At 47.5% G+C, this 13373-nt stretch overlaps 1 protein-coding gene across 1 annotated transcript; it reads right to left on the reverse strand.

Moving 5' to 3' along the window:
* Positions 1 to 21: 21 nt before the first annotated feature.
* On the reverse strand, positions 22 to 5451 carry TRNP1 (TMF1 regulated nuclear protein 1). Its single transcript, XM_035118749.2, has one exon. The coding sequence runs from the start codon at positions 5284 to 5286 to the stop codon at positions 4693 to 4695; it is 594 nt and encodes a 197-aa protein (XP_034974640.2). The 5' UTR covers positions 5287 to 5451; the 3' UTR covers positions 22 to 4692.
* Between the last annotated feature and the right edge of the window lie 7922 nt (positions 5452 to 13373).

Genomic DNA, 13373 nt, shown 5'->3' on the forward strand with positions numbered 1-13373 from the left:
AATCAGCCAGCCTCCACTTTGTGTCATGTGCCTTTATTTTCAGCTGCAGAAATCTACTCAATAAGCACTTTTAATTTCAATGACACTCCTCCAGATTCACATGATTTTGTGATCACGGCTATTCAGCATTCCTACACATGCCCTCTTGAAAGCAATCCCCAATGAGACTTACTCCCAGGTAAGCATGCACAGGTGTTCAACCATAGGGAGGGAGAAAATCACACTTTCAAAGTATTTCCCATTGTTCATTTGCAAAGCTATCACCCGGGTGCTGGGATTTGCTTTGCGTGTCTCACCTCTTCCACCTGGCTTAAGTCAACCACCTTCAAAACAATGAACACAATGTTTATTTGGGTATAAACTCTGCGCTCCTTTCCAGCTGGTGCCTGTAGCAAAATATGTACATTTGTTCCAACAGAGCCCAAATGCCGCATCAGCAGGGCAGGAGCCCTTCACCAGAAACATATGGGAGGCAAAGATTACGTAACAGACCAGCTGCCTGATTATCTCATCCATATTAAGGTAGTCCCTGCAGCACTTTCATGAAATAGCAATTTATTTATCTATTTATTTCTAAAACAAACACACCACCAAATACCTTCGAGTTCCTTTATAAAAGAGGAGAGTAGACGTATCATTTTATCCCTACTAGGCGAAGATAACAGGAGTCCCTTCTGATGCCAAAGATCGGAGTGAGGGGGGGAGAAGCAGCTTCAAAATTTCCTGTCCTTTACATTCTTGTAATGGAAACAAACAAACAAATTCCTTCCAGTAGCACTTTAGAGACCAACTACGTTTGTCATAGGTATGAGCTTTCGTGTGCATGCACGCTTCTTCAGATGGATTGCTTGTAATGGATTGCTGTATGGGAAGGGCAAATATTATAACTGAATAGGGTGTCCAGGTGCAAAAGAGAGGGCTCCTGCACCTTTAATAGCTTCATGACAAGCTACAGTTGCTGAAATTCCCTTTTCTACATTGCTACTAAAAGTACAGGAGCCCTGTCCTCTTTTGCACCTGGCAACCATGCAAGACAGCTAGGTCAGAACCAGTACCTCTCGCACCGTCATTATCCAAACCACATGAATCCCAATTTTCTTTGCTATATGTCAGGGCTGTCCAACAGGTCAACTGCGATCTACTGGGCGATCGCAGGGATCCGTGGTCGATCCTGGTCGATTGTGAGACCCTGACACACACACACCCCCCAAAAAAATCAACAATTTTTGCTCCCTAAAAAAAGCTCAACAACTCCGGTCAATACAATGGGTGGATCACTGCCAGTGTTTTTTTCGTGCAAGTAGATCACAGTCTCTCAGAAGTTGGACATTCCTGCTGCATATGGATGCAACTCTGTGGTTGAAAGTATGTGTTTATCCAAATTGCTAGTGATTGGCAGCCTGGCCCTTTCTTAGGCTGCAATTCTATCCACACTTGAACACAGTAGGACTTACTTCTGAGTAGACCTATATAGGACTGCACTGTATACGTTCCAGGGAAAGAGAAGAGAGGTTGCATATTTGGATAAAGGTCACTCTTCATACGGTCACTCTTCAATGCATTTAACCTGTTCAAGATGTCCTTCCAGGGCTTCAACCTGGGGAAAGTGTTGGGGGGGGGAGCGCTCGGACACAGTGCTTTAAAGTATGGACCTGTGCCTAGTGTACGTTTGGATGAGCCCTTAGTTTTCAGAAGCTAATATTTTTAAAAAATATTATGTCAGTCTCTTGAGAAACCTGTGTTCAAAAATGAGAATTCCTCTCCTGCTGTCCCCACTATTTTTATTGTTGTGTTAGCTCTAAGCATCAGTTGTTCAAACAACCTCTTGTTAGCCTGATGGTTATGATAACATTGGGTTAAATGCAGTGACTTTATTTCAATCCTGATTTTGCAATCTCCCTCCTTTTTTCTTAAAGGGAGTTTCTAGACCTTTTGCTTTTAAGTCTGGCTGTTATCAAACCTAAGTGGCTTCTTTGGATGCTTGCATTTCTCCAGTGAGCTCATGCCTCCTCCTGAGCTCCTTTTCTTCCTACTGCACCACTCCGCCTATCTCCCAGTGCTTCATGCATCAGTCTCCCTCACTGCTCCAGTTCCTGCAGCAGCACAGCTAGGTAATTTTAGAATGCAGTCCTAACCATGCCTACTCAGAAGTATGACCAACTGAATCAAATGGGGCATACTCGCAGGTAAGCGAGGTTAGAATTGCAGTGTCTCTGGAATTAATGGTCTTGTCTCCCTACCTCTTTTGATGGCAATGCCTGCTACTTCATTCACTTCAGAATGTGATTAGCCAAACCTGTGGCATAGGTCCCCCTCCCGATGCCCATGCCCATTCTGCTGAGTGCAGCCCGGGACATTTGCCCCAAAGTCCTGCCTGGATGGCACCATCAAAAGCTTAAACCTGGTGAACCTCACAGGTGCCAAAAGCTCCTTGTTGTGTTTGCTGCAGAAGAGTAACTAGGCTACCTCGCTAGATGCAAAAGCAATCCGAATTCTACAAGAAAACCCCTACAGTTATTTTTGTAGTGAGAAAGTTGAGCAATTTTGTCCAGTATTACTTAGACTGCACAGTACATTCCTGTTACATAACGAGTATTTTAGCTTCGAATTCTAAGCACATGCTGTAGCCCTACCTACGTAAAAGAAATGCAGCCTGGCTTTATTTCAGCGCCCTGTTTTGACCCCCCGTTTTGAAGTCTGATTCAATCTGTTCCTTTGTCAAAGCAGCTGAAAGTGGAACTAATACAAAAGTACAAAGCTGGCATGTCTTCACCCCATATACCCAAACCTGTTGGATACAGAGGATCAAGGGCACAATATCCAGTGGATATTCTGCACCCATTCATTACCCTGTAAGATTCTAAATGGCAAAGCAACGCCAACATCTACATTAAAAGTGCAATAAATAAAAGTATTTCAGAAGTTCCCATCAGCTAACCAGCAAGAGGCAAACTCTAGCCCCAATAAAGACCAAGATAGATTCTCAATATGAGAAATTATAGTGTTTCTGATGTTCAGAACAGCAGGTCAGTCCAACTCAGGTCAGTAAGTGCTAGACAAAAGGCTAAGGAAGAGCTCTAATACAATCATTGTAGGAAAAAATTCCTGCTCAGTCCCCGTAACGCCATTGTCCAAAACAGCAGGAAGGAGCAATTCGGGATACCTCTTGTCTTGGTTGCAGTTCCATGGCAGTTTCCCTCGGTGGATAAAGGAAGCTTTTGTTATGTACTAGGGCAAAATTAAGGCCAATTTCTTGGAACCAGTAACAGGAAATGTGGTGGGGAGAGGAGAATAGAAGCCAAGCATGACCAGCAGCCTTGCTGGGTAAAAGAAGCACCTGCATTGAGGAAGATCTAGCAGCAGAGTGTCAGGTGAAGGTCAAGTCTGTCAAGCAGGTGCTTACCGTTGGGCAAGCCTACTCCTCCACATCACTAAAGTCCCATGGCCGGAAGCAACTTCAAGGTGGAATCTTTGGCAGACAACTCGGAAGCCAAGCCATGTGTGTGTGTGTGTGTGTGTGTGTGTGTGTGTGTGTGTGTATATATATATATATATATATATATATATATATATATGAGGGATGGGACTTGCTCTTCTCCTGAACCAAAATTTATTTCTTCAAAGACCCATGGGTACCAGCAGAGTTTAGGAGGGGCAATGTCAAGCCACAAAAAAACTGACTGCTTTTAAGAGTTATGCAAAGATGAAATGTTTCCAGGTTCTGCACAATCCAGAAGCTCTCCGAGGCCCTGGACTAAAAAGGATGAGTTTCTACAAAACAGATGGGTACTTTTTGATTGCATAAGAACCAGCAGACTCAACACCCTCTCTCCAGCTGCTGCCAAAAGGGCTGCCTAGACATATTGATGCTGCCCATTTTGCTCTGGGTCCTCACTAGAATGCAATGAAGAGGCCTCCTGTGGTAATAGACATTTCCAAAAGTCGAAGCTGAAGCACCCAACTGCTTGACTCCTAGTAAAAAGGACTCATTTCCTAGGAGCAGAAGGTGCCGTTTTTTGCTTCCTAAAGGCAAGTGGTCCAGGACTGGTTCCCACCATCATCTCACCCTCTGACCGTCAGTCCAAAAAAGCCAGCTCTGGAACAACTTTAAAGCTTCAGCAGACCAGTTCAAGAGCAGCAGAGCTGAATCTGGGGCTGGTTGCAAGCCAAACTTATCCAAACCATAAGGAAAGTCAATGAATGAGATGGTCATGAGAATCAGATGTCTCCAATAGTTGAGCAGCCAATAGATCTGATGATGATGAGCAGCTGGAAAAGAGCCACACTATACATCTGAAGCACATTCAACTCCCTCCAAAGAATCTAGGAACTGTAGTTTGCTCCTTCACAAACCTTTCCAGCACCCTTAACAAATTATAGTTGCCAGGATTCCTTGGGGGAAGTCATATACTTTAAATGTGCAATAAGAATGCTTTAAATGCATAAGGTGGATCTGCCTGGAGGGAGCTGTTTGCCACAAGCAGATGGGGAAGGAAGGAAGGATGCTCACCAACATTCATCACCACACCCTCCTGCTCTGGGGGGCTCGGGAAACGGTCCCCATCCTTGGAGGAAAATTCTGCAAGGAAGACCCTCTGCACGCTTACTAGCACCTGTCGCCTTCCACCCCACCCCCCTAGCGACACCCTCCCTCCAGCGGGTAGCAGAGGGGTGCAGCGCCCCACCCCACTTCTAAGGCCGGGTTCGCCGGGGCTGATGGGGAGAAGGAGCTGGTGCTGCCCCCTGCTGGATCCTCTTGAAGGGGGACTCGGGCGGCTCCGGGGGGCCCCCTCGGCCGCGGCGCGTTCTGCAGGCAGCCCAAGGCACGCAGCTGCCCAATCCCAGCGCCGAAGCCAGCAAGGCGGGCGGCCTGGCTTTTTTGCAGCGCCGCAGGCTCTTCTTCAGGCGCTGCCCGTTTGTGGTCAGGTAGAGCTCGGCCTGCGCCACGCCGCTGCCCAGGCGGCCCAAGCTCTCGGCGCGGTTGGCCATGCGCAGCTCGGCCTCGATGAAGACGCGGTGCAGCTGCTCAACACGCCTCTCCAGCTCCGACACCAACTGCCGGCGCCCTTCCGCCTCCAGCAGCCGACGCCGGGCTTCGGCCAGCTCCAGCGCGCCCCGCACCGCCGCGGGCAGGGACGAGGCGGAGGCGCCCGCTCCGCGCACCTCCAGCTCGCGGCTGGCGGCTGCTGCCGCGGCCGCGGCCGCCTGCTCAGGCTGCCCGGCCTCCGAGCGGCTGTGCGGCGTCATGGCTTCGCCAGCAGAGGGCGCGGGACCGCAGCCGGGCATCCAGGCGCGCGCTTCGGAGAGCGAGAGGAGGAGCGCACCGCCGCACCTTGGAGAAGCCGCTGATGCTGCTGGCGAGGCGCCCGGGGCGCGCCAGGCTCCGCTCTCGACTCGACGGGGCTAAGGAGCTCCTTCCCAGGATCGCCTCGGGGATTCGGGGTGCGCTTTCTCTCCCCCGATCCCCCGTGCCGAGGCTCCAGGGGACCGGCGGCGGCGGCGTTGCCGCGGAAGCGAGGCGCAGGTCTCGCCGGTCTGTGATGTTGTGGCGAAGTGGCGAACGGCTCCGAGCGCTCTTATAACGGGACGGCAGGGCGGGCGGGGTGTTGGCAGGGGGGCGGCTGAGAGATGCCGCCCTGAGCCAGTCATCGAAGCGGCGGGAGCATCACTCAGCGAATCCCCGCCCGGTGCCTGCCCGCCCACCCGGCTGCAGCCGGTGCGCATCCCTTCGCCAGTCCCGATCCCAGCTCCCCTCTTCCCGCCTGGCGGTTGCATCACCTTCGCACACGTCCGCCTGGGGACTCTCCGCTTTTTGCCCTCCGCGGACGCCCCTTGCCTCTGTACGGAACAGCTGCTAACCCAGCAACCTGCCGCAGGAGCTTCTGGCCAGACACGTTTTCGCTCTGCTTGGAGGCTAGACCAGACCACGCACAAACACACCCCTTTCTCACAACACCCTTTCCCTCGGCGGATACACTCACAAGTGCCAATAGCATACTTTTACTCGAGGCTGAGGGCAAAGTACATGCTTCTGGCAAAGGTGGACAGGCACATTGACTGAACACATACGCTTGCTAATCCCCATCCCCATGGGCAAATTCCCATCCCCATGACCATAAAGAACAGAGAGCGGGTGGCATTGTGGTCTAAATCAATGTGTCTCTTGGGCTTGCTGATCAGATGGTCGGTGGTTGAAATCTGTGTGACAGGGTGAGCTCCCGTTCTGTCCCAGCTTCTGCCAACCTAGCAGTTCCAAAGCGCACCAGTTCAAGTAGATAAATAGGTACTGCTGCAGCAGGAAAGTAAATGGTGTTTCCATGCACTCTGACTTCCGTCCTAGTGTCCCATTGCGCCAGAAGCGGTTTAGTCATGCTGGCCACATGACCCGGAAAGCTGTCTGCGGACAAATGCCGGCTCCCTCAGCCTGAAGTGAGATGAGCGCTGCACCCCATAGTCGCCCTTGACTAGACTCAACCTTCCAGGGGTCCTTTACCTTTACCTTCCACCCATTAACAACTAGGGCTGATGAAAGAAATCTTAATACAACCCTATCTGTACAAAATTGATGGTCTTATTGCAGTCTTATTGTTCATTGCATTATGAATTTTACTATAGTGGTCACAGGCCCAGTAAACCCTGTAAAGATATTAGCTTAAGTTTCATAGTCTATACATTTTCCAAATAAATGTATTAATTAAACCTGTACCTTAAACCTATACTTACTTCTGAGGAAATGAACATAGGATTGTACTGTTAATCTAATGAGCTTTCATTGATTAATCAACCAATGATCTACAGAGATGATCTACAGAGTAATAAAGCAATAGAAGAAAAAGAATGCTGAAAAGTGTTCCCCACCCTTGTTATGCAGTTTCCTCTATTGTTTTTAGCTGCCTCTCCAATATTTTAATGAATTGGATGTTTTATTCATTTAGGTATTATAATTTATTTTTATGTTTTACCCCGGTCTAGTATTTGGGATGTCAGTGAGTGGTAGGCTATTTTAATAAATAAAAATGAAATATTAGAGTAAGTTTCTGCTTTTGCCCATTTTGTATTCTGATTGCTTTCCTTTGAGACTTGCTATAGAAAGTTATAAAAAATTATTGTTATTATATTGATTTTACTTCTTGCCTACCAGTATTTCCAGCACCCCTGATGAGGACAACTGTACAGTAGCAGCATACTGCACAATAAATTATCCAGAACCTACTTGAGGCTTTCCTCTCGTTTTTAGGCCATTTTGGTGCCATCTTTCCTTTTTCTCCTTAACTTTTCTTGCAGATTTTAGGAATGTTGGGTTATATTCGAAGTATCACAATGATACAATGGCGCAATGATTTTGTCTTGCACTATGAAACTTTCCCCTCCTGGCTTCCCCTGTGCCCCTCCCCAATCTGCTCTGAGAGCCCCCCCCCCCCAACCCTCTGGAGCAGATTTAGGGAGAGTACAGGAGGGGGGCGAGTTCTGTTGCACAAGCTTAAATCTTTTCACTGGCAGGGTGTGTTAGATGGATACTGCCCTGTGTATGTAGTGTATCATAATATTAACATTCTGCATTCTGCTGCTTGCATTTTTGTTGTTGTTCTAGAAGGGATTAATCTGCAAACGTATTTCTTCCCTTGCAGCTGGTAAAACACAGTACAATCCTCCTCATGTCTACTCAGAAATAAGTCCCACTCAGTCAAGAGAACTGACTCCCTGGAAAGAACTTTATCGGATTGCAGCCGAAAAAGCATTACTGGGGGCTGGTTCGGCTCCTTCTCTGCAGTGTGCAAAATGCAGGTGACTCTCTTTGCCATGCCCACGCCACCTGCAAAGGCAGCTACTGCAAGCTTGAGTCAGTTTCATCAAAGAGCCGCAGTTTCATCTGTCTCAGTCATGGCTCCTGCGTGAATTCAGAGGGGGTAACGGATGAGAGGGTGAAACCTTGGCAACTCCCTGCGGGAAATGTTTCTATAGTAATCCAGACAGGAAAATATTGACCTTAGGGACACAATGCAGCCCAGTGAGAAAGGAGGTAATCGGTGGTTACTGGAAAGAGGTGCCTATTTACATGATTTCCTAATCCTGACAAGGACAGCATATACACATGCTATTCTTCTCCAATGGAACTTAGATTCATCAACCACAAAACACCCAGCCTTATATTACATGAACCTGGCAGATCTGAATGGGGTAGCGAATAAATGCTTTAATTTATATTATATACAGTGGTACCTTGGTTTAAGTACACAATTGGTTCTGGAAGGCTGTACTTAACCTGAAGCGTACTTAACCTGAAGCAAACTTTCCCATTGAAAGTAATGGAAAGTGGATTAATCCGTTCCAGACGGTCTGCGGAGTACTTAAACTGAAGCGTACTTAACCTGAAGTGAACTTTCCCATTGAAAGTAATGGAAAGTGGATTAATCCGTTCCAGATGGGTCCATGGAGTACTTAAACTGAAAGTACTCAAACCGAAGCGTACCTAAACCGAGGTATGACTGTATTAGCTCTTTAGGAGAAGGGCTTTGGCTTAGTGGTCAAGCATCTGCTTTGTATGCAGAAGGCCCCTGGTTCAATAATAATAATAATAATAATAATTATTTATTTATTTATTTATTTATTTATTTATTTATTTATACCCTGCCCATCTGGCCGGGTTCCCCCAGCCACTCTGGGCGGCTTCCAACAAAACATTAAAATACAGAAATCAAACATTAAAAGCTTCCCTAAACAGGGCTGCCTTGAGATGCCTTCTAAAGGTCTGGTAATTGTTCTCTTTGACCTCTGGTGGGAGGGCATTCCACAGGGTGGGTGCCACTACCAAGAAGGCCCTCTACCTGGTTCCCTGTAACTTGGCTTCTCGTAGCGAGGGAACCGCCAGAAGACCCTCGGCGCTGGATCTCAGTGTCCGGGCAGAACGATGGGGGTGGAGACGCTCCTTCAGGTATACTGGCATCTTCAGGTCGGGAGAGCTGCTGTCAGTTAAGTGGAGATGGACCAGTGAACTGGCTCAGTATAAGGCAGCTTCCTCTGTTCTTATGTTATGGGGAAAATACTTTTATTTGTTGGAAGGATTTAACAGCACTCGGATGGGCTGGAGAATTTGGGGGCTAGGGCCAGGGGAAACGAGAGACTGGAACATGCTTGGAGTGACAATTGATGGGCCCGGGAGAATGAGGGCTCAGAGGTTCCTACCAAGAAAGCAGAGCCTGACCCAGCTCTGTCTGTTTACTTGCTTCACCCTTAGTGGCCATTCCATATACAATTTAACTCCCCCCCCATTTTTGCACTTCTCATCACAAGGAACTGTCCCCAAGTTTTCCTGTTCTCTCCGAGTTGTTTAATCGCATTACTCCCCCTCACACATGCACATAACCACCATTTCTGCACATTCTCTGAATTACAGCATCCTTCCACTAGATGTTCCACCTGATCATGCAACGTGTCTGCCAACAGCACGGTTACATAAGGCTTTATTAATAAGGCTTAAAGTGGGATGGGTTGGCAGGAAACCACAGGAAACCCACTCAGAACAAGATTGAGAGCTGTGTGGCAGTGAAATGTCATCTGTAGAGCTGGCTGTATCCCGCTAAACAGAAGGTAGCGTTGGCGGCCTACCCATTGGGGATATTCTTGCTTTTCTAAATTGAATTTTTTTATTTGATTTTTTTCTGCTGGTGGTTACGGCAGAACTGGAACAGACTGGGCACTGGTGAATTTGCAGTATGAATTTGGGGACTTGGGGGGCTTCATCCAATATGTTTGTTTGCCTGTTCCAGCTTATAGCTTGACTCACTCTGCAGCTTCACAGCATATGCTGTCAAACAAAAAGAGTACAAACAGATCCTGGCTCCCCAGTAGGCTTGCAATACGAAGAAGAAGAAAAGAGGGAGAGAGGGCTTGACGCCCTTTCTTCTCCCAGAAATGTTGTTCCCTCATTTTAAGAGCACCCAGCCTGATAATAATTGGATATGAAATCCCACATCGTGGCCAGCATTCTTATCCAAACCTCCATGTTCAAGAGGAGGAAGGCTCATTTTATGCAAATTCCGCCTATTCGATTCTGTCATTAGGTTTTAAGGCAGTAATCGTATACAGACCTGCAGTATCTGGGTGTAAACCTCATCTGAGTACAATTGAGGTTTATTTCTGAGCAGATAGAATTGTACAGCTAGAAATGCAAACAGGATCGCTATCCATGGTGCAAATAGCAATCCTTTTTTGGCCCAAGGAACACAGTCACTCTGGGGGAAACATCCGGGAGATGCATGTCAGGTGGGTGGGACCAAAGACAAAAGTGAGCGGAGCAATGTGACATCCAAGCCCCTAAAAAGTCAAGAGTTTTTGAACACGCAGACAAGCTGCATACGTACCCTACATTTAAACACATTACCCCCCCCCCTCCGAATCCTGGGAACTGTAGTTTGTTAAGGGTCCTGGGAGTTGTAGCTTGTGAGGAGTAAACTATGGTTCTCAGGATTCTTTGGGATAAGACATGTGCTTTAAATGCAATGGGCATTGTCACAATTCAAGGTCTAGCCAGGTAAAAGCACTTGAGGAGGGCATGGAGCAGGACCGGTGAAGGGCATGGCTTGGTGAGAGTCCCAAGGGAATCCTGGGGGGCTGCATTCAGCCCCCAGGCCTGAGATTTCCCCACCCCAGTATAAATGTAACATGTTTTGGCTTCTTCTTGCAGAAATGCAGCTCCAAACATCTCCATTTCTGAGCCTCAGCTCAGCCTCTTTGCTAAATTATTTAAAGACTTTTCATTCTGAGCTGATCTCCTGATATCACCGTGCAGAGCTGACAAAAGAGGGTTAGGTTTGTGTGGGGTTTTGTTTTGTTTTTTAACATCAAAGAGATTTGTACCTGTCCTGGAAGGAATTGTTCTTTGTCCTCTGAAGACAAAGACCAGGCATGAGGACACAGACCCTTCCTGCCTTGAGGCAAGATATAGTCTATTATGCATAAACATTATATAGAACACATGCCGCCCCCCAAAAAAGACAGACGCTGCTCCATTTGCAGTTTTTCTTTTGCTGACTCATAAGGTAAGCTTTTACTCCTGTGTCTGAATCAAGGACCATAGCTTGCAAATAGAGGGGGTCTGTACATTCACTTGAACATCATTGTTACTTGTTATATCTTGCCCTTCCTCCAAGGAGCTTAGAGCAGCAGACATGGTTCTCTCCTGTCCCACTGCCAATTTTATTTTCACAGCAACCCTGTGAGGTAGGCTAGGCTGAAACATGGCCCAAGGTCACACTGAGATTCATGACTGAGTGGGGATTTGAATTCAGATCTCCGTAGTTTACTGGGGGGTTTCAGTTAGAGACCTGCTGATGTGATACCCCCTTACATAACTACTACTCTCAGCATTCCCTGGAGAGAAGAAATTACTGTTTAATCCAGAGATGGTGAGCCTGCAGCCCTTCAGATTTTGTGGGGCTCTAGTTCCCATCAGCCCCAGTCAACATAGCCAATGGTCAGGGATGGTGGGAGTTATAAGCTGGAGATCCTTGTGTTCCCTGTTCCTGGTTTAAGTGGTTTAAATCTGTGCTCCACTGCTTTGAGGCGCACTGTGGGGATTTTAGAATACCTTCAAAAGGCCTGTGTGAGAGAGGGTATGTCTGTAAGGAAGGGTCCCGACTCCCTGGTTCCTGTTGAGGTTGGCAGGGTGCATAGCAGAAGGTTCACTGTAAGTGACACCAAAGCCATTGACAGGCAGAGCGAACTAAAACTACTTTTGTCCCCACCTTCCTCCCTGCTGGGTTCTACAAGTGCAACACTTAAGACTAAGGTTGAGGAGGTAGCTGACAACCCTTGCTACCCTCTGAACTGGTTGCAAGGGACAGGGGGAGGATGGGATGGCTGAGCGCCCCATTTGTCCTAAAAAGGATCAGCTTAGCCTTCTGCAGGCTTGGAGACTTCAAAAGGACAACAGCTGTGCCAGGTGTGCATGTGATTGGAAGATGTGATGATTGCAAATGAATGGCCCTAAGGAATACTTGTCTATGGGGTACACCTTTTGTGCAATGAGCCCCAGTGGAATTCGTTTTACCAACACAGATAACACCAGTAAGAAGCAGGAGGGGATCAAAGATGGCCGGGAGGCAAGGCTTTTCTTGGTACATGACTCTAATGATAAGCTGTGCTTCCCATCCGCCAGGTTGCCTCAGGAGACCAAGAGGCACACCTACCCATTACTCTCCAGTATTTTTCCCTCAGGAAAATAGCATGAAGTTAAGCCTCTCAATAGGGAACCTTAAAAAGGCATGGGGAGGATGAGTTTACAGTACCGGAGAACATGAAACAGACCCATGCAATATCAGGAAGACGGCTCTTTATTGTAACAGCAACTGTGTTAGCAATTGCCCCAGCTCATGGGAATGTGGAGTGGTCAGAGATCCCCCAGGGGTCATCCAGTCCAATCCCTTGCAATGCAGGAATCACTGTCTCTCAATAGCTCTGGGTACATGCGTCTTTGATATGAAAATGCTTGGGCCCTCAGTTGTATAGTGAAGAAGTCAGATGCACCTCTGTGGGGAAGGAATTCCACAACTTAGGGGCTGCCACAGAGAATGCCCTCTCTGGGGTCGCGCCCAACATTTCTGAGGGAGGTGGAACTACCAAGAGGGTCCTCTCTGCTGATTTAAGACCCAGGAGAGTCTTTGGGGAAGGAGATGTTTGTGGCCTAAGTTGTTTGCGGCTTAAATTGGGCTCAGAAATGAATTGGCAGCCAATGCGTCTGCTTTAGAACAGGGGTTATATGAGCTCTAAAGGCAATCCCATCCAAAAAGCTGGCTGCTGCATAGAATCATAGAACTGTAGAGTTGGAAGGGACCCTGAGGATCATCTAGTCCAATCCCCTGCAATGCAGGAATATCCAGCTGCCCCATATGGGGAGTGAACCTGCACAACTTTGGCATTATCAGCACCATGCTCTAACCAACTGAGTTATCCAGCTCCATTTTGGGGCAGTTAAAAGTTTCAGAGTCCTTTTTAAGGGCAGTCCCATGTAGAGTGCATTGCAATGATTTGACCTGGAAGTTTACCAGTGTGCGCAGTACCATGGCCAGATCACCCCTGTCCAAAAGGGGCTGTACCTAGAAAACTAGCCAGAGCTGGAAATAGGCACTCTTTTCTGAAAACTAATGGAAATGCTTTCTTATAAAATCTACTGTACATAATGAGAGGGCAAAGAACAACGTATGGTCATTCTGAGTAGTGCTCCAGAAAATCAGGGGTAAATTCATTGCTGGGCTGCACATCACTTACTAAATGATTATGCTTTCCTGGCAGATTGTGCTACTCAAGTCCTCTGTTCATAAATAGGCTGCCAGGATACATCTATTTATTAAATAGGATGAAATAGATAAACCCTC

Source organism: Zootoca vivipara, chromosome 6 (assembly GCF_963506605.1).
Source record: "Zootoca vivipara chromosome 6, rZooViv1.1, whole genome shotgun sequence".
Lineage (NCBI taxonomy): Eukaryota > Metazoa > Chordata > Lepidosauria > Squamata > Lacertidae > Zootoca > Zootoca vivipara.

Coding starts and splice junctions, on each gene's coding strand:
- TRNP1 (XM_035118749.2), bottom strand. CDS start 5,286: ATGCCCGGCTGCGGTCCCGCGCCCTCTGCTGGCGAAGCCATGACGCCG.